Source organism: Sinocyclocheilus rhinocerous, unplaced genomic scaffold, assembly GCF_001515625.1.
Source record: "Sinocyclocheilus rhinocerous isolate Xijiao unplaced genomic scaffold, SAMN03320098_v1.1 scaffold99, whole genome shotgun sequence".
NCBI classification, from domain to species: Eukaryota; Metazoa; Chordata; class Actinopteri; order Cypriniformes; family Cyprinidae; genus Sinocyclocheilus; species Sinocyclocheilus rhinocerous.
Genome location: NW_015670981.1, coordinates 396,179 through 418,035, shown reverse-complemented (window position 1 = coordinate 418,035; position 21,857 = coordinate 396,179). Strand labels below are relative to the sequence as shown.

Sequence of the window (21,857 nt, the reverse complement as noted above, 5' to 3'; positions counted from 1 at the left end):
TTGGGACTCCGCATGTCATGGATGTCCACTTAGACTTATGCTCTCCTATACTCCCATAATAACCTCTCCCTTCTAAGTATGACCTGAACCATTTGAGTACCATCCCAGAAAGCCCGACCCAGTTTTCCAGTGTCTCTAGAAGTATGTTATGATCGACAGCATCAAACGCAGCACTAAGATCTTAAGGTTGGAGATTTGAACAAACCACTATATCGAAGTATTACAAATAAATACAATCCAATAATGGGCCTTATCTTTATATTAAATGATATTATGTCAGAAATAAATACATGAATGATAAACAGCACATTTTTGACAACATAATGCACTGAAAAAAAATTGGTGCAGACTAGTACACTTAAAAAAACAATTGCAAAGAAACGTCAAGTAACACATCAAATTAAACATGAAATTTAAAAAAAACTTAAATATTTTCTTGGAAAATGTACTCCAATAATCGAAATTTTAATTTTTGTATTTTTTGCAGTGTTGGATTTATTTATTTATTTATTTTTTTTTACTATACAGGTCAATACTGCATGTGTCCGATTCACTGGAGAAAAAAAAAAAAAGTTCATTAGAGCAGTGTTTCTCAACCGGTCACGACCCAAAAGTGGGTCGTGGAGTGTACAGTCAAAGAAACAACATCAACAACAAAAAACAAAATTCTAAATGTTTTTCTGATGCAATACTTTTATTTTGAAAGATGTGTGTGAAAGCTGGTGACACTTTTTTTTTTTTTTTTTTTTTGCAGTTTAAATAAAGACTGCCTAAGAAAAACGTGTTGTCCCGATTCAGTATCTGCTGTCAGATGAGATATTGTCAGGCTTAATGTCAGTCTCATTATTCTATCGTTATTTTTGTAACTTGTTATGAAATAAAAAGTCTCTCACCTCAGAAAAATGAACTATCCTGTCCTGTCAGACGTTATACAGTGCTTGTAGCATGCACTCTTCAATTGCACGCGCAAATGCGGTAGTGCACGCTGTATATCATATCACTAAAGCGCAAAAGAAACTATGAGCATGCAACATGTGAAATAAAAGTAAAGTACCAATAAATCACAGAACTGGTACTTCGTGTGTTAGCTGGGAAGGATTTGCATGAAGGTATGCATTTAATTCACCAAAAAGAACCGGCTTGTAAGAGTCAATTGTTCATGAGTCATTTGGTATACACTGGTTGTGATTTGTTTGGGAATCAGACTATACGGCTATACGAATTAATCTTTTGAGATTGAGTTCTTTTTAGCAAATCAAACACACAACCAGTGTGATCTGGTTCCTAAGTAAATGACTCTTATAAACTGGTTCTGTTTAGTGAATTTTATAAAAATATAATATAAATTAAATTTATTAAATATTACTAAACATACATAATTTTACCTACACGTTGTACAGCCAATCAGTTTCTGCAAACTGCATACAAGTCAATATAACAGTAGTTGTAAGCTGCAAATGTTTGATTCACTAAAATTGGCTCATAAGAGTCAATTGTTCAAGAATCCGAATGTCAGTTCTTTTTAGTGAATTAAAACCGTACCACCACTAGTACCTGAAGATTCAGTAACAGTACTGCAATGTTGGTGAATAAATGATGCAATTTCTTGTCGACCATAAAACTTTTCACTCAAATTGTTTCCATTGCACATTTATATTCGGATTACGTTTTTCTCACTTTGTAATTTGCAATTACAGGTGATTTTATCAGGTTGAAATTCTGGTGAGAAGAATTTAATTGGATCTGGTGTCAGTTTACAGATGGATGAGGTTAGACTGACATCGTTTCACATCGCTGTGCTATGAGGAAAGTTTGAAGTAATATAGAATGAGAAGAACAGACAATCCCACAATGCACTGCTCATCATGCACATGTGTGTGTGCCTGTGGGTTGACCTCCAGTCATACATGTTTTGCTTTATTCTCCGCTTTTGATGCGTGTTCTTCCTCTCCAGCGGCACGGAGAGTGGGGAGGTGATATTTGAGCGAGTGTCACGAGCCACGGTTCATTTTTAAAGCCCTTAGAGTGTATTATTATTCTAGCACTATTACAGTAGCTCATACTTAGAGTTACGGGCATGAATAATACCTCAAATCGTGAGGCTTGTTTGTTGCTTTGGAAATTAAAAAGAAAAAATAATTTTCTATCCCATTCTTTCATTCTCATATCACTCTCATATCCCAGTTTCATTGTCTTTCTCTTGCTTCAATGACAGCCAACAAGAAGAGCCTTCAAAAACTACACCCGTCCCTCCCATCTCACCATAACACGCTTTATAATTACTGGAGCGATTGCTCTTAACCTTTTGTGTTCGTTTATACACACACACACACACACACACACACACATATATATATATATATATATATATCATTTATTCATACAATACCATTTTTTCATTTTCAGATTATATTTTATTCTAGTATGATCGATTTGGTATGTTCAAGACGCTCACTTAATAAATATATGCAATTTCATTTTAAATCTCATTTTCCGAGTTTGTTTATCTGATATTTCAGGGTTCATCGGCAGTTCAAACTCCTAATAAACGCGTGTGGCCTTCTTTTGTTAAACACACATATGTAACCCCATGTTTCTGAGGCCTTTCATCGCGTCCGGCTCGTTTTATTTGCCAGTACTCGCTCTCCTCGGGGAAATGTGCCGCGCACCGTTGCCATGAGAGATCCCTTTCACCAACAGCCACTGCCAAAAGCGAACTCGTTTTTTGGCTCAGGAGGGGACAGGGGGCGGCTCTGACCTGCATCTTATTCTTCTCCTTGTTGTCTTGGCTTTGTATTCAGTTCCCCGAGAGCTCTTTAGCCTCTAGCCACCGACATGGCCGAGCCAAAGGGTGAGAGACCGAGTAGAAGAAGGGGGCAGGGGGGGAAAAAAGCACCAAAGTGTACCTCTGGAAATGGTTTGTGTCCATGGCAACGAGGGGAAGCTGGAAGAGGGATTTGCAGTGTAATTCAAATCAGTCCCATTTGGTGGAGTTTGTATTGTATTACTGTTCCTACCGAAGGGCTCTTGTGGATTCGGGAAAATTAGCAGTACAGTGTCTGGTTAGAAAGGACTGTGGTTAAAAGCTTTAGCAGGCCTATTATTCTGCTAGTTGCGTTTGCTCGTCTGATGTGATGGATTTGTCATAGGTTCAGTTGGGTTGCTGTGTGAGTGCGCAGGTCTCTGTAGATGCTGTTAGCAGCTCTCACGAGTGTCCCTCAGTGTTCATTAATGTTCTATTCATGCTTGGGTCTTTTTATGACTGCACATTTACTGGTTGACCTCACTGAGGGCTCTAGGTGTACTCGCAGCTAGCACGCTACTGGAAACTTGTGCTAATTGTGCTAGAGGACTGGATGCTTCTAGGTTGATAGCACACACACGTCATTAAGACGTTCATTCATCTGAAACCTCTTTTAGAGCATCTTCTCGTAATGTTTGTGAATCCGGTGTTTCTACACAAACACATTACTCAGCCTTATAATAGGTTTATTTATTTTTGTATTTAATTATTTATTTATTTATTTATTTATTGTTTTATTTATGTTTGTTTTTATTTATTTGTGTAATTATTTATTTATATATTTAAAAACGTATTCTATGTGTGTTATGAACCTATGTACTTCTACATTTTTATTGTATAATATTATATCACACATTTTAAGAAATTCTGTAATAAATTATACTATGTAAATAATTATATTATGTATAATTTGTGAATTGATTAATGTTATTATTAATATTCATATTATATTATATAATAAAATATGCAGGAAGTATATAAAATATTTTTATGAAATATACATTTTTATAGAATTTTTTGTAGAAAATCTTTAAATATGTATATTACTGTTACTTTACATATTACTATATACTATATATTTTTTATAATTAATTCATTTTAATTTTAGTTAAAGCTTTAGTAATTTGTCTATAAATACAGTGTTATTTTACTACTAGTTTTTTATATTCTGAATTATTTTTCATTTTAGTTAATGTTTTAGTAATTTGTTGTTGTTTCTTGTCATTTTTAGTACTTTTTTAGTTATTTTATTACTTTAAGTTCAGCTAAATTAAAGTGAAAGTTTTATAAATATATTATATTATATATTTTATTTTATTGTACATAAATGTGTGTAGATAGATATATAGAATATTTCTGTATTCATTTTCATTTGGAACATTTTAGTTTAGTCTTTATTCATCTGCAAAATGTCTCCACTCAAATTGCAGAATAACATTTGAATATTTCATAACTTTATAATGGATGTAATTCTGTTCTTTTTAAGAACAGAATGTACTGTGGAAAGTGTCATCAAATCTAGTACATCATGTTTCTGAAAGATTGCAACCAAGTGGGAAAGTCAAGTGAAAGAAAAATGTTTAAATCGCTGATGACTGATGTCTGCAGACCGTAAAGGTCGTGTACCAGACAGACATCCTGAAAGACACCAAGAAAAACTGTTGTCTTGTCAATAAGCCCTCCCTCAAACAGGTGGACGCTTCTCCCATTGTTCCTCTCACTAATCAGTCAAAGACACAATTGACCCGGAGACTCTGAGAGCACTTGGTCCTTGACGTATATCAATTAATGCACGCCATCGATTTCTCTCGCCCCGTCTTTCACCCTTCACTCGAACTTAACAATCTGTCCACCCAGTCACCTCAGACCGCCGCTATTGGAGTTCTCCATCATGAAAGGCCACTGGAGTTTTCAAGATTTTCATCCCGTTTCTGCCCTAGTTCTTCATTTACACAGGGTTCAATGTGACCTTAGAAATAATAAAGCAATATTACTTGGACTGGAATGAGGGGAGACCGGTGGAAACCATCCTGGATTTATCCTCATAAGAAGAACACCAAATATGGAAGCGTAATAGATTTCTTCGAAATTGGAATAGCTAAGCTGGTACTCAGAGAGTGAAGCTCTCAGCTGGGGAGAAATGAGTCAGTTCAAACGAGATCAGTTGCACAATCGCTCCTCAAACTAATTCAGATGGAGAGACGAGAAGAAAAGGGTCATAGAAGGACAAAATGAGTGGAACTTGGATTTAGGTAAAGTTTCAAGTCTTAGTTCAACCAAAAATGCAAACCCACTTTCCACTGTGGAAGACAAGATGGAGGTATTTTGAAGAGCCTCCAAGCAGCTGTTTTACATACAGGAAAAGAAATGCCAAAAAGCACTATTAAAGTAGCCCACAGGACTCTTCTGAAGCTTAGTGTGATAAACAGACCAATCTCAATCTCATTCACTTGTTGCTGAATGACTCCTGTGAATCATGTTGGATGTGTTTCATAAATGAATAAATGTGAAACGTGTCATTTGTGCACGCACATATTAAGACTTGGTGTGTCGGGAGGCATTGCACCAGGTTTGACGTCAATGACTGCAAACGTCAGTTTAAATATATGCATGTGCAGATGAGATTTTCAGTGAAAAACAGCAGTGAACAAGTCAAATGGACCAATTTTATGGTGCTTTTCAGTGGTTTTATTATATGAAAAAGAGCAGCTCAGATTAGTTTTGTTCTTTCTAATATTATTTAGTGTTCCTCGGAGTAAGTGTAAATGAATGTATATGTAAATTAGCTAAATTTTACACTAAAGTATGTTTGTTTGTTTATTTATGCAAGACATTTATGACAAATGAATAAATGTGAAATGTGTAATTCATGCATGCACATATTCAGACTTGGTGCACACAAGACGCATTGTGCCAGGCTTGACAATATTGATCAAACATCATTAATTTTCATAAATCTTCTAGTTTAAATATGTGGATGTGCAAAATGAATTTTTCAGTGAAAAACGGTAAGCCGTGTGGACCAAATATGATGCGGTTTTGTCTTTTTTGGTGCTTTCATTAAATGAAAAAGAGCAACTCAGATTTATTTTATTTGTAATATCTTTGTGTTCCTCAGAGTAGATGTAAATTAATTTAAAAGAGTAAATGAGTAAATATATAAGTAAGTGTTTATAGAATATGAATCAACTTCAATGTGAAGCTTCATTCATGCATTCATGCATTCATTCATTCATGCAAGACATTTATAATAAATGAATAAATGTGAAATGTCAAGATGTGTCAAGTGTGAACTTGGGGTGTCAAGATGCATTGAACCAGGCTTGACAATAGTAATATTTTCAGTAGTTTTTTTTATTTTTGTATTCCTCCAAAAGAAGGAATAAACGTAAATAAATATTTTTAGTATTTATAATAAATATTTATACAAAACTAATGCATTTAATTTTGTTTATTTATTTATTGCAAAACATTAAAGTTAAATAAAAAAATATAATGCAATTACTAAAACCTAAAACATGAGTTTGAAGCAACATAAGGGTGACATGATGGTAATTTTTGGGTGAACTATTACTTTAACATAGTCTTCTTTGTGTCGATGAATGATAATCCAAAGGTTACTCTGGTTCAATCCCCAAGTTTCAAACTTTCCCCGCTGTGCACTTGAGCAAAGCCCTTAACCACAAGTTGCTGCAGAGCATTTGTCCCTGTACCATGTTCCACAAGTCACTTTGAACAAAAGCATCCGCTAAACGACTGCTTGCTTACACCGAGCATTGTTTCACTGTATGCTTCCTGTCATGGGCGATTTACAGCCCTTGTTGAGTGCCTGTCCCAGATTCGCTTGCTGTACATGCTGCGCGTCGAGAAGGGATCAATACGGTCTTCAAGGAAACATTCTGGCGGGACGTTGTATTGTTGTCACCTGGGTATTTGTGTCCTGGGAACCACCTCAGGACCACCCTACCTGGTAAAGGTGGCGATGTCTCATAAATCACATTAGTTCCAGTTCACCAGAAAAACAAGTGCAGTTTAATTGGACAAAAACTTATTTCGCGAACACAGGAAAGGGTGAAAAACGAAAGCAAAAAGGGGCAGGAAGGCCTTGAAGGTGCATGTACTGAGAGATATCCTTTTCTGTCTCTTTAATTAAGACTGCTCCCGTTTCTTTTTTCTTTCCTTAGACATATGGGCATAATTAAGGGAAAACAAATCATTACTGCTGTGTGCATTGCTGGTGAATAATGGCATTGTCAGTATCGACTGCGCTTGCTTCATTTCCCAGACAGACAGGCGCGCCGGAGGTAAAAATGCTGCGTTTTGCTGTCGCTGATGGAAAATAATGCCATCTTAGACATCGTGATGAATTAGATACCTGGGCTTTTGGCAAATATTTAGCTTCCCCCCCCCCTTCTATGTGTCTAGTTTTGAGGTCTTTGATGCTGCGCTTTTACAGGCTTGTTCTCTATCTCTCCTCCGTGTGTGTTTTTCATTAGAGTCTCTCCGGAGTGGCCTCAAAATTAAAGCGCATTTAATTTAGTGAGCCTCGTTATGCATCATCAGTTTATACTGTACTTCTCGCTGCTGACATATAGCAGTAATCAACAATAGCCACGTTTAGGGCTGAAGTCGCTAAAATATGACTTGAGTTTGGTGTATTTTAATGCGCCGTGTCACGAATGGTGGCGCAAACATTGTTATAATAGATGATCTGGGTCAGGTTATGATGAGGCTTTGTGTACGTTATCATAACCCTCCTCGCTCGCGGTCTAACACAAGCACTGACGACTTTAACTCCACTTAACTCATCTAACGAACATGCCAGTTTTATGAATTCTTTCATATCTGGAAGCTTCCCTGCAGATGTACTTATGAGGAAAGCAGGCCACTTTTAAGAGGTAATACTTTACATTAGTATTGAATTCATTATCATTATCTACTGCATTAGGAATCACAAACTATCAGTTAAAAACAATATTACAACATTTCTTAATGCAATTTAACGTTATTATTATATTTTTACATAAAAACATTTTACATTTTCAGCAATGGTAATGAATTATGAACAAACTATTATGAATTGAGTAAATATACAGTAAATATAAATCAATATAATAAATATATAAATATTTAAATATTACATATTACAAATTAATATAAAATTAATCAATATAAATTATTTTATATTTATTTATATTATTTTATATTTATTCTAAAATTTCGGTGACAGAACAAAAAACACAGATAATAAAAAATAAAAATAGAACAAGTAAATAAGGAATAAAAATATATAAATTGACAATTGTATGTGCAGGTATATTACAATAGACAGTTTTATATGTAACGTTACAGGTATATTATGTGCAAATTTGAGGCATAGACTAAGTTTGTGTGTTAGATAAATAAGTGTATGAGTGAATAAATAGTGTGTGTTCCACAGTTATTGTCAAGTGTTCATGAGATGGATTGCCTGAGGGAAGAAACTGTTCCTGTGTCTGGCCGTTCTGGTGCTCAGAGCTCTGTAGAGTAGACCAGATGGCAACAGTTCAAAGAGTGAGTATGCTGGATGTGAGTGATTTTGCTAGCCCTTTTGCTCACTCTGGATGAGTACTGTTCTTGAAGAGAAGGGAGGGTTGTACCAATGATTCGCTCAGCAGTCCGGACTACCCTCTGTAGTCTTCTGAGGTCAGATTTGGTAGCTGAGCTGAACCAGACAGTTATTGAAGTGCAGAGGATGGATTCAATGATGGCGGAGTAGAACTGTTTTAGCAGCTCCTGTGGCAGGTTGAACTTCCTCAGCTGGCGAAGGAAATACAACCTCTGCTGGGCCTTTTTCACAATGGAGTCGATGTGAGTGTCCCACTTTCGGTCCTGAGAAATTGTGGTGCCCAGGAACCTGAATGACTCCACTGCAGTCACAGTGCTGTCCATGATGGTGAGTGGGGGGAGAGCAGGGGGGTTTCTCCTGAAGTCCACGATCATCTCCACTGAGCGTGTTGAGCTCCAGATTGTTGAGACTGCACCAGACCGCCAGCTCTTTAACCTCCTGTCTGTTAGCAGACTCGTCACCATCCTGAATGAGGCAGATGAGTGTGGTGTCGTCTGCAAACTTCAGGAGCTTGACAGAGGGGTCTTTAGACGTGCAGTCGTTGGTGTAGAGGGAGAAGAGCAGTGGGGAGAGAACACAACCCTGAGGAGCTCCAGTGCTGGTTATACGGGTGCTGGATGTGTATTTTCCCAGCCTCACTAGCTGCTGCCTGTCTGTCAGGAAGCTGTTGATCCACTGACAGACGGAGGTGGGCACGGAGAGCTGAGATAGTTTGGGCAGGAGGAGGTTTGGGATGATAGTGTTAAAGGCCGAGCTGAAGTCCACGAACAGGATCCTCACATAAGTCCCTGGTCTGTCTAGATGTTGCAGAACATAATGCAGTCCCATGTTAACTGCATCGTCCACAGACCTGTTTGCTCTGTAGGCAAACTGAAGAGGATCCAGCAAGGGTCCAGTGATGTCCTTCAGGTGGGCCAGCACCAGTTTTTCAAAAGACTTCATGACCACAGACGTTAGAGCCACAGGTCTGTAGTCATTAAGTCCCGTAATTTTGGGTTTCTTTGGGACGGGGATGATGGTGGAGCGTTTGAAGCATGAAGGGACTTCGCACAGCTCCAGTGATCTGTTGAAGATCTGTGTGAAGATGGGGGCCAGCTGGTCAGCACAGGATTTCAGACAGACTGGTGTAACACAGTCTGGGCCTGGTGCTTTTTTCCTTTTCTGCTTCCGGAAGACCTGGCGCACCTCGTCTTCACTGATTTTAGGTGCAGGTGTGGGGGAGAGGGGGGTAGCTGGAGGTGTGAATGGTTGTGTGGAGAGGTGTTCAGGGCGGGTGTGGGGTGTTTTTTCAAACCTGCAACAGAACTCATTCAGATCGTCTGCCAGTTGTTGATTCTCCACAGTGCTGGGGGATGGTGTCTTGTAGTTGGTGATCTCTTTCAGACTTTTCCACACTGATGCCGAGTCGCTGGAAGTGAACTGAGTCCTTAGTTTTTCAGAATAATTCCTCTTTGCCACTCTGATCTCCTTTTCCAGTGTGTATTTGGCCTGTTTATACAAGACATTGTCCCCCTTCCTGTAAGCATCTTCTTTGGCCTGACGGAGCTGTCTGAGTTATTATATTAAAATATTATATTACATTTATATATCCATTATATTAATTTATATTTATCATTGTTTATTTACTCATGTTTAATCATAATACATTAACACAATGTTAAAAATGTATTAATAAATCAAATATAATTAATAAAAAAATAGAAATTAACATTAACCTGTTATTAAATTCTAAAATATGTTGTTCATTGTCTGGTGCATTTGCTAAAGTTAGTGAATTGAACCTTGATGTAAAGCTTTACTGGATTTTTTTTTTATTGTGGAAATTGAGTATAGCATTATATATGTTTATATCTACTGTGAATTGAATTAAAAATGGCTTAAATATTTTCGGATAATCTGGATAATTAAATCTGCCATTTGCAATTTTTTACAATTTCTTTTGGGAAAGTATTTGGAAACTAAATCAGATTAATTGTAAATTATTGGCAAGCCTTACATTATAACAATCTAAGTTAAACAAAGGCACTCAAAACAGTCAAATGTGATTGGATAAGCCATATTTGAAGTGATATGCACACACAATTAAATTAGATATCAATGCAGCAGTATTCATTCTATAAGGTTTCAACATTTCAAAACAAAGTTTTTCCCCATTATTTGGGACAAGTCACATTACTTGTCATTATCATTCATAAAAAAAACAGCAGCCCTGAGCTCTCACGCACAGATATAAATCGACACATTTCTGCCATTGCATGGTGTATATGAGTCCATTCATGGAGCTCCATATCGGCAATATCAAAAGCATTTTGTATTGTTGATCCATTTGCGGGGACTGTGGATATCTGTGGATATTTGACATGCATTGGTCTGAGTAGACAGGGAAAAGGACAATCATGCTCACTGAAGCTTGAACGAGACAGGCCGCTGCTCTCGGCAAATGCCTTATCAAGTCAGCGCCTCCAACTGCAGGCTATTGTGCGGACCGGGATGTTTCTGTTTGCTCATCCGTTGGTTTGTTTGTTTGTTTGTTTCCAGGTGCTCCAGAAAGGAAGCCTGCGAGAAGTGGGCCGAGCCGCTTCACTTCAGTACGGAGCTGAAACAGTGTGTCGACATCACTGTCACTCCTGATAACATGTCTGTGACCTCCGCTTCCACACAGGTGACTGAATTTTATATGCTACTCCAGAAGCATAAAATCACTCCGGTGTAGTGCCGGAGCCATTTTCATATTGGCATCCTTTGTGTATTGCTTTTACAGTATAATGAATGCTTTGATAAAAAAAAATTACTGTATGAGAATGAATATCAAAGGCCAGAAATGATTTAAAAGGATGGTTCACCCAAAAAAAAAATTCTGTCATTTACAGCATTAATGGTGCTTTTTTTTGTCATTTTGGAGCTTGACTGACCGAGTTTTTATTGTAATTATATGGAAAAGAGTGGCTCAGGGATTTATTACATTGAAATTTACATTTATGCATTTAACAAAGACAATTTGTCAAAGAGCCAGCAGTATTCATAATATACAATGACAGATTTATTAAACACCTAGATTAGGAAGGAAGCTAGAGAAAAGAAAAGAAGAAATGCAAAGTAATAGAAGAAATGGAAGTGTTTTTTTAGATGTGTATGCAAGATATTTTTTTATAGATTATCATTTATTTAAAGAATATTCTTCAATCTTTTGTGTTTCTTGAAATACTAAATGTAGGAAAAAAAAATATATTATTAACATATATTAGTATATGCTATAAAATATTGTTCATTGTTAGGTTATGATTTAAAATGACTTGAATATTTTTGGATATTCTGAATAATTTTGGATTTTAAAAAATCTGATTATTTAAAACTTATTTAAGAAATATTGGTGCATCTAAAACGGTGCTCAAAACACACAAAAAAATACTAAAACGTATGCTTCTGGCTCGATATATACATCTGGTTTATTAGACAACTAGATTAGGAAGGAATCTAGAGAAGAGTTATAGAAGAAACAGAAGTGTTTTCTTTTGTGTGTGTGTAAGATTATTTATAGATTATTATTTATTTATAGAATATTCTTCAGTCTTCATCTTTTGTTTCTTGTAAAAAAAAAAAAAAAAGTCATATGCATTTTAAGATGACACAAGGATTAGTATGTAAATGATGACAGGATTTTCATTTTTAGGTGTTTTTTTTCCATTAATTCTAACAGAACCGTGCTAAAACATTGTTTTCACATGTTAATCAGGCAGCTCGCGTGATGATCTAGCATGTCTGACAGGAGAATTTGTGTTTGTGTTTGTGCTCCAGCTGAGTGTGAAGGTAGCTAACGTCCCAAACCTCTCCACGGGCGTGACGTGCGTGTTTGAGGAGCTAACGGAGAGTCCAGGAGAAGTTCTGGCCAAAGGACAAATCCTCTGCATGTCCCCATCCCTGCGGGACGTCCCATCTGTCACCCAGGGATATGGTAAGAAATAGGAAATGCCATTCAGAATGCATTTGATATCAGCAATGTGCTATCTTTTAGAGTGAAAATGGAAATAATGTAGGAGGAGACTTGACTTTCTTAAAAAGCCGTTATATTTATTAATACATTTTTTTTCTGCCCATGTTGCAATTGTTGGATCAGCTAAATTCAAGCCGTCCTCCACCATTCCAGGATTGAGCAATCATCTATACTAACTAGGGCTGCACGATAAATCGCATGCGATATTTAACGCGCATCTTATCAGTAAAGCCGCTTCTGTAATCAGCGGTAAATCTCCATCACGTGCGTGCTTTCACATTGAGCAGCATTAACTACACAGAGCCGTTGTTCACTGACGAGCAGCGCAAAAAATCGCGCGAATATGAACGAGGTTTTGCAGCTTGTCAGTGAACAACGGCTCTGTGTAGTTAATGCTGCTCAATGTGAAAGCACGCACGTGATGGAGATTTACCGCTGATTACAGAACCGGCTTTCTGACAAGATGCGCGTTAAATATCGCATGCGATTTATCGTGCAGCCCTAATACTAACTAAGACTCTTAATAAAGGGTAATTGCAATGTTAAATTTGACTTGAATGAAAACGAGGCTGAGGGACAGGTGTATACTTCATTCAACAGGTTGTTTTAATGTCCTAGGTCTAATATAATTGTTTTCTGAATTTTTTGTCCATTTGAAATGTCTAGACAGATATATGAATATTACCCCCCAAAATAAAACACATAAATAATTAAATAAATAAATGAAAAATAAAAAAGACAGACTTCAGTATTACCTATGAACACACATGCCCGGTATCTATATATACCCAATTTAAATGATATGCATGTTAAGCTCTTACTTTTTTCTTTTCATGTGCAAATATTTCTTTTTAGTTGTGCACTTTTGTACACCATTTTTGTCTTGTTTACCACTATGTGAATTGGATATTTCCAGTATTTTTATTTTAGGTCTTAAGCCTCATTGATAATATAATGTAATTTTTGAACATTACAGCTCGAAATATTGGGGCCAGTAAGATTTTTTAAAAAATTTTTTCCAAGGAATTTACTACAAATGCATTAAACTGACCAAAAGTGACATTAAAGACATTTATAATGTTGCAAAAGATTTCTGTTTGCAATAAATGCTGTTCTTTTAAACTTTATATTCATCACAGAATCCTGAAAAAAAGGTTTATTTTCCACAAAAATCACAGCAGTGCAAAGGTTTTTAACATTGATAATTATAAAAATGTTTCTTGAGCATCGAATCGGCGTATAAGAATGATTTCTGAAGGATCACGTGCCACTGAAGACTGGAGTAATGATGCTGAAAATTCAGCTTTGCATCACAGGAATAAATTGCATTTTAAAATATAATCAAATAGAAAACGGTTATTTTAAATTGTAATAATAATACTGTTTTTATTGTATTTTTGATCAAATGCTGTAAATGCTGATTTGGTGAGCATAAGAGACTGTATTATAAGCGATATTTATTTTTTTATATTTAGATTTCATTTATTCCTTTTATTCATTTATACATCAAATCATCGCATGTTAATTCAATATTTTGGTCTGAACAAAAGCAAATACAGTTCAATATTTCATGCTGTCTTAAAGTCATGCTTTACAGAGTCGTTTGTCCATTTGAAGTTTGTGAAAACGCATCTTTCAACAATCAGACAGACTGTACATCTGTCACTCACAGCCTCGTTTTCATTTGCGGGAAATGAAATACATCTACTCTGACCAGGTCTATTAAGCTGCTCTCTAGAGCTGCTTCGAACGAATTGCGCTTCAGAAATAAAATTTAATTTGATTAAATTTTTTCCTTCCGTGTTTCCCATTTTGTCCCAGTCTTCTTTTTAATTTTTTTTTTTTTTTTTACCTTTTGTGATGACTGATAATTACATGAATCTCTTCTGAGCCTCCTGAAGCTTTGAGACCTACTTAATTTTTCCCCTTTTTAAATTTTTCTTCAGGTTTTTAAGGTACTCTTAAGAATTCAGAATCTCCTGATGGTAACTTTTAGACTCCAGAAGCCTGGTATTCCCATTAATATCAATTCTTGCATGTCCAAATGGAAATATTATGTCAATTATAGTGAAGTGAGGCCCACATGTATAATTTGATGGGCAGAGATGTAGTCATTATGGAACGCAAAAGGGTTGCTGAGTTTGAAACATAAGTGCATTTTGCTCACAGATGCAAGAAGTGGATAAATGGTCTCGCAATCAAATATATTAGAAACGTGAACATTTGTGAGTATATGTGCAGAGTGGGGCACAGATGCTGCGCTGTCTGCATTAGACCATCAGCACGAGTTCAAACGGCCCTTCTCACGCTAACTTCATTTCTCCTGCATTTTCTTCGCCTTTCTCTTCATTACTGTCTCTTTGCGTTCTTTTCCAGGCGATAAACGGGTCGTGAAGCTCTCTCTGAAGTCCAAAGAGACGGGTCTCAAATTCATCACCACCGATTTCATCTTCTACAACTGCAGCGTCTTGCAATCGTAAGTGCGACGGTCTTTGTGACGTGTGAAACTTCTAGCTGGGTTTGATTGGATTCTCAGTCATTGAACTAGTTTTCTTCACAGCCGCTGTTATCCACTTTGTCAGCAATTTTACTTCTTTCTTTTTTTTGCCCTAAATTGATTCAGCACTTTTTGTCCTGCCTCACATCTTTGCTCTTAAAACAGCCAGCGCAGCTGCTGGAATTTTTCACATTAAGGAAATGATATTGAAGTTCTTGAAAACACGTTAGAAAATGAAAGAGGAAACTGAAGTCCAGTGGTTAAAGCTCTGGGAGTTTAACATGATGGTTGCAGTTTCAAACCAGAGTAATATCAGTCCAGAAGTTACTGATTTTATTAATCAAGTCATCTTAACTTCTGTAACACTTCACACAATACAGATGTCAAATCAGCTTTACAGTTGTAAACAGGATGTTAGTCTTTAAAGCATAAAGAGTTGTTCTTGCATCTGTCTGCAATTGTTTTTGTATGTTAACATGCACTAGTTGGACGTCTTTCACCATTGTCTTGTGTTTTGCTTTATTTTTTAGTGTCTATTTTTTAGCGCTCCATTTTTTAAGATGCTGTCGTGTTAAAAGGAATTCATTTAAAAAAATTAAAAAAACTGTGCACAGCCTTTAAGAGATGAGACCCCCTTGTATAAAAAAATTTATCGTAATCATAACACTCAATGAACCCTTTTCTCAATTAACTTCTGCCCGTGTGGCAGCTGTAGGAAAAAAAAGTAGGCTTCTTTGATAGAGACGTCGCCTGTTTGCTTATTATAGAATGTGCATTGAACCGGCCTTTTTCCTTTGTAATTTTTTTGCTGATTTGAGGTGTATTATTGAAGTGTAGCCTTGACAAACATTTTTTTTTTCTCTACTCTGATAGCATGAGTACTTGCATGGTTATTGTCTTTGTAGAAATTTGTTGCTCGGGACATTACCAAGATGCCCGTCGCATGGACCGACTTAAAGGGATAGTTCACCCAAAAATGAAATTTCTGCTATGATTTGCTCACTCTCCACTTGTTAAAAACCTGTACGAGTTTCTATCTTCTGCTGAACTCAAAAGAAGATATTTTGAAGAACGTTGGTAACCAAACAGTTGACGGTAGCCATTGACTTCTATATTTTTTTCTCTCCATACAATGGAAATCAATGGGTAGCATCAAATGTGTGGTTACCAACATTCTTCTTTTGCTGAAAGAAATTCATACAGGTTTAGAACTGTATGTAGGTTTGAGGGTCAGTAAATTGACCATTTTCATTTTTGGAGTGAATAATCCCTTTAAAGGAATTTTAATGTAGTCAGAAGGAGTTTTTTAATCAATAGTGTAAATATGCAATATTTGTTTTTATTTTAACTTTTCCAACATTGATGTTTTTTTTTTTTTGCTTATGGAAAATTCTTTTTAATTTGATGTTTGAGTTGTTTTGAGAACCTCATCAAAAAACAAAAACATCTGTACATTTCTCAGAAACCAGCAAACATTCTGCTGAAGTCTTAATTTCGCTTAGAAATACACAATATGTTACCACTGGCAGGAAAAAAAGAGCGAGTTGCCACTCCGTCTGTGGTCAGTAAATGAGTGTAATTGCTCCAGAGGTGTTAGCGCTGGTGTGTAATTGCAGTGCGGTCCAGCTGTTGGCTGCTGGGACGATTTCCGTCTGAGGTTCAGGTTATTTTTGCGCTCCGTTCATGCGGTCGTCTGCTTACGCCTCAAGTCAAGTCAGCTTTATTTATATAACGCTTTATACAATACAGATTGTTTAAAAGCAGCTTCACAGTAATAAGGAAAATCACAGTGCAGAGTTCTTCAATTATGAAACCAATACAACTTCAGCTCTAACATAGCTCTAAAAAGACAATATTTTCATTATACGACTCAGTTTGGTTCAATGTTGATTCAGTTTAGTTCAGGTCAATATGTGACCCTGGACCACAAAACCAGTCTTAAGTCTCTGGGGTATATTTGTAGCAATAGCCAAAAATACATTGTATGGGTCAAAATTATAGATTTTTCTTTTATGCCAAAAATCATTAGGATGTTAAATAAAGATCATGTTCCATGAAGATATTTTGTAACTTTCATACTGTAAATATATTTAAACTTAATTTTTGATTAGTAATATGCATTGCTAAGAACTTCATATGGACAACTTTAAAGGTGATTTTCTCAATATTTTGATTGTTTTGCACCCTCAGATTCCAGGTTTTCAAATAGTTGTATCTTGGCCAAATATTGTCCTATCCTAACAAACCATACATCAATGGAGAGCTTATTTATTCAGCTTTCAGATGATGTATAAATCTCAATTTCGACAAAATTGACCCTTATGACTGGTTTTGTGGTCCAGGGTCACAAATAATGAATTGAACTCAGTTCAACTATAAAGAAGCTCGGGTCAGTTCAGTGTTGATTCGCAATCACACCCAAACTCTGGCACTCTATATATTTGTTTAATTTGCTCTTCAGTCACTGTGAAGTCAATGCAGTAGGTGGAGACGTGTCGATGCGTCCTGGAGAACAGGAACCCCCTCGTTTATTTCCCTCCGCCGCTCCTCCTTTCATTCGAGCGCTTTACATCACTTAACCCAGTCAGCCAGCACAATCACGCATTGTTAGCGCCTCCTTTGTTTTTCCGAACCCATTTCGGCCGTTCCAGTTGTGATTTGCATGGAAACGGGAGGGAAATGCGAATTAGTTTATCAAAGGAAGGAGAGCGGAAAACAAAAGGAGGATGAAATATGACAACTGGAGGGAGCCGCCACGTGACGACGACAATTTGCACCTTGGTGCTGCATATACAGGTAGAAAATTAGAGGCACAAACCTACACTCAGCAGCAATCTGCTCTCCATGTGTGTGTGTGTAAGTACAAGCGCCCGTGCTGATCCATCGAGCCAGGCTCGGCAGTTGCCATGGCAACCCACGTCCGAGCGATGCCTGCTACCTTGCCAGCATGGCCTATAGCCTGTGCCAGATTTCCTGCTTTCACAAAAGCCCTGTGGGAACGTTTAGCCCGCCGATTGTCTTCGCCTCTGGTGACGCCGGTGGATGGCACCCACTCGTCTTCGGTCTCCTGCCTCCATCTTTATTTCCCACAATTCCTCGGCCACCCAGACCCAAAGGCCCTTCCCCAACCCCCTCTTAACCTCATCTTTCCCTGTGGGATAATGACCACCTGTGATGTGAGAGAGGGGGCAGGGGAGGAAGCCGTAGTGCATTTCAGGATATTTTGTTATGAAATGGCTTATGTAAAGCCGAAGCTCTTTATTCTGTTTCATCTTCCCATGCAGCTGTTAGCGAGGGTGTCTTTCTGGTGCAACTTAGTTTTGGATGTGAATGTGGATATTCATTAAACATGTGAAACTCTTTTGTGTTTTATTGCACAACCTAGATATGCATGGCCTCAAGTTACCGGGAAGTGCATATCAAAGGACGACTGTGTCCTCTCTCACCATTTTTATGAATAGTTGGGTAGGTTTTCAAGGAGAAGTTGCAGAATTTAACAATAAGGAACATTTGTTGATTTTTTTTATTTTTTTATTTTTCTGGTATGTATTCTGTACTGTTATTGCGGTTTCTGCTGATGTGTCGTCAAGATAATCGGCTGACATAGATGTTTTGTTGAATTAGCAAAAATGATTTGTGATGGTCTTGGAAGCATCAGTCAGGATGTGCTGAAAGCCTACAGGATAATCAATAAGGTTTTGCATGAAGAAAAAAAAAAAAAAATTTTTTTATATATATATATATATAAATTTGAAAATAAAAAACTGTTGTTATAAAATAAATATACAATTGTAATATACAGTTATGAACAAAACAGGATAATGTATGTAATAACCATTTTGCTCAGAAATTATGTATGTATAATAGCAAAATAATAAAAAATAGTTATTGCATATATACTGTAATTATGTATACATCATTCCATCTCAAATTTTGCTCAATTAAATATGCATTTTTGAGCAAACTGATTTTGTCAATTCAAGAAAAAAAAGTGTGTTGAGTATGAGAATATAAATTATTAATGTAGTTAATCTGTTTCACTGTGAAGGCCTGATTTTATCCATTAGGATTTGATTGGATCGTGGAAAAGTGGGCATTCCATATCAGAATGGAGCCAGATGATTGGATGGGAGGGGTTGGGAAAAGATTAGTGATGTCATCTGAAAATGAAAGATGAAAAAATTTAAATTTTAGAGGTAGACCATTGTATTACTCATTGCTAAAAAAAAAAAAAAAAAAAATTATTTTGACCTTTGTAATGATGTGCTCAGATGAATCAAGGCCAAAAACTTGTATTAAGAACATAAATATGGTCAATTTTTAATTTCAGTTTGACTATTGTGCACAAACTCCAGATTTGATGGTGTTTGCCTGAGCTGAAAGTCCAGGCCAGACTCCCAATGATGGTAAAATACTCACTTCATCAGAGTGTCACCATTTGGCCATGCTGTGTTTTTCAACCCACGCTCAAATTAAAGCTGAGTGAATTGATGGGCCTTAAACCCCTGACACAGCATATTGCATATTTCAGGCGAGACTTGCAGATCGGTTTGCAGTATTTACAACGCATTTCAGCTGCAGTGGAGCGCAGCGCCCTCCTCCATCAGCTCTAGTTTGCATCTTTACCTTCCAGCGCGCTAAAAAACACACCCACGCCGAACCCCCATCGACAGTAATATTAGATTTAGCAAGTTAAAATGCACCCATACTGCAAAGAAACTGCCATAACTTGTTTTAAATGACCCATGATAATCCGTACGCTTTCATATCCATGCAATTGTTCCACCAGAGATCGTTGTGCAAGAAAGCGGCCTATATAATTTTGCCAGTGCAAACGTCTCGGATGTTTCAAACGTGAGCAGCAGAGGATCTTTTCTCCTCCCGAGAGCAAACAAAATTATACTGAGCTATGCAGCTCCAGGTGTGGTGTGCTCGGACTGTCGAGTGCTCTCTGAAGGCGATCTGAACTGTGCCTGCGGAGGGAAAGACGTGATTAGGATGACGTATTGCGTGGGCTTTCCGTACAGGACCAGTGGCAGATGAGAGACGGCGTGAGCTGGAAAAAATCACCCTGCCGGAAGTGTCCGCAAAACCTTCTCACTGCATGCGCTTCATCTCTGATGGCACGATTGGCCTTTTGTTGGGTACGCGTGTTCGAGTCCACAGGTGTCGCCTGCTTATGGTTCTCGGCAGGACGTGACTGTTTAATTGGGAATGTCATTAGGGCCGCCGTCTAAAAGACTTTTTCAGGGTTGGGTTAATGACTAATTGAGAACCGTCGCGAACAAGTCGGTCTTCAATGGTCCTCGAGAATTAATTGTGTGTGTTGAAGTGAAAGAGCGGATTTGTGACATATTGACCACTCAGATATTCATTCACGCCAAGAGAGTCTCTACTCCAAAAGAGGACGATATCGTCATGCCTAGAGCTGATCTGTGCTGGTCGCTGAGGAAATACTTCTGTCGATCGCCGGATCGGCTTTCAACGTGGACGAAGTAGAGTCCAGCCCGGGGTCGTCACATGTGGTTGCCGCAGGCATCACAATATGGTAAGGGACGTAACATTTCCGTCACACGCTTGAGGAATTCGGCCAATCATAACGCACTGGATAGCTGGCCAATCTCGCTCCAGCCGGACATGGCATCAACAGTATGGTGAGGGGCGTAACATTTCCTTCACACACTTGAGGTATTCGGCCAATCATAACGCATTGGATAGCTGGCCAATCACAGTACACCTCGCTTTTTCAGACCGATGAGTTTTGTAAAAATCGACGCGTTTCAGAAAGGCGGGGCGTAGAGGAGAAACAATAATGTATAGTATGTGGAAAATAATGTGTTTTTTGAACCTTAAACCACATAAACACATTTCATTACACCAAATACACAAAATAATGTTCTTTTTAGCAGCATCATATGACCGCTTTAAGGCTGACCCGGGGCTCGTTCAGGATGTTCACAAGGACAATGATGTGATTTATAGACAAAGTATTTGAAGAACTGAGGGAATTAATGACTTGAGCCAGAGGTTCAGTTGAGGACAGAGAGTTTAAGTCGCTGCTGGAGATACCAAACAAGTTTTAGTTCCAATGCCTTGTGTTTCTGGGTGTAGTATTTAAAAACCTAGATCTAGGTTTGGTTGCTGGATGTTTTTTTTTTTTTTTGGTATCCCGTTTCCATTGACGGCAAATGACAAATATGGCCCTGTTTTGTTCGTTTCCATGAAAAAGATCCGGTTCTGCACTGGAAAGTTGGTGGTTTTGAAACACACGTATATTATGTAAACAAAAACTTTTATTTTGGATGCGATTAATGGCGATTAATTGTTTGACAGCACTAATATATGCATATATGTGTGTGTGTATTGTATTTTTTTATATAATGCATAATTTGCATAATTTTATTTTATTTTTGTGCAATAGTATTATTTGAATTAAATGTTATAATAAAATAATTATTTTATTTCTGACATTCTTTTTATTTATTTAGTTAGTTAGTTATTTATTTATGCTTATAATTTATAAATATATATAAAATATTATGTTACATCAAAGCCAGCTTGTGATTGCATAAAAACGATGAATTTTATTACTTTGTCAAATATGCTGTAAAAACTAGGAATAAGACCATTAAACAAAACCAGGTTTGTTCTGGAGTAGATTTTGTGGTAAAATACGTTTTGGTCATTTACGTTTTGCTTTGACTCTCAAGTCAGAGGAAACTGTTCACAGATGACTTGTTTGATCTGCTCAGAACAGACCTCTCATGTAACTTTTTTTTGTTTTTCTCCTCTGCAGGTGTTCATCGTGTGTTAGCAGCCCTTTCCCCTGCAACTGGTGTAAATATCGCCACATCTGCACTAATAACGTTGCCGAGTGCTCTTTCCAGGAAGGTCGCGTGAGCAGCGCAGAGGTAAGAAACCAAACAAACCTCTGATAAATGACACTCATAAACTGATG

At 37.2% G+C, this 21,857-nt stretch overlaps 1 protein-coding gene across 1 annotated transcript in view; it reads left to right on the top strand.

Annotated features, from left to right (window-relative positions):
• LOC107734520 (plexin A3) overlaps nt 1-21,857 on the top strand; it is a 211,830-nt gene that overhangs the window by 107,571 nt on the left and 82,402 nt on the right. Inside the window, exons 6-9 of the mRNA XM_016546492.1 lie at nt 10,950-11,073; nt 12,207-12,363; nt 14,779-14,878; nt 21,696-21,810. Of these exons, the coding sequence (XP_016401978.1) occupies nt 10,950-11,073; nt 12,207-12,363; nt 14,779-14,878; nt 21,696-21,810 (496 nt within the window). The remainder of the gene's footprint in view (nt 1-10,949; nt 11,074-12,206; nt 12,364-14,778; nt 14,879-21,695; nt 21,811-21,857) is intronic.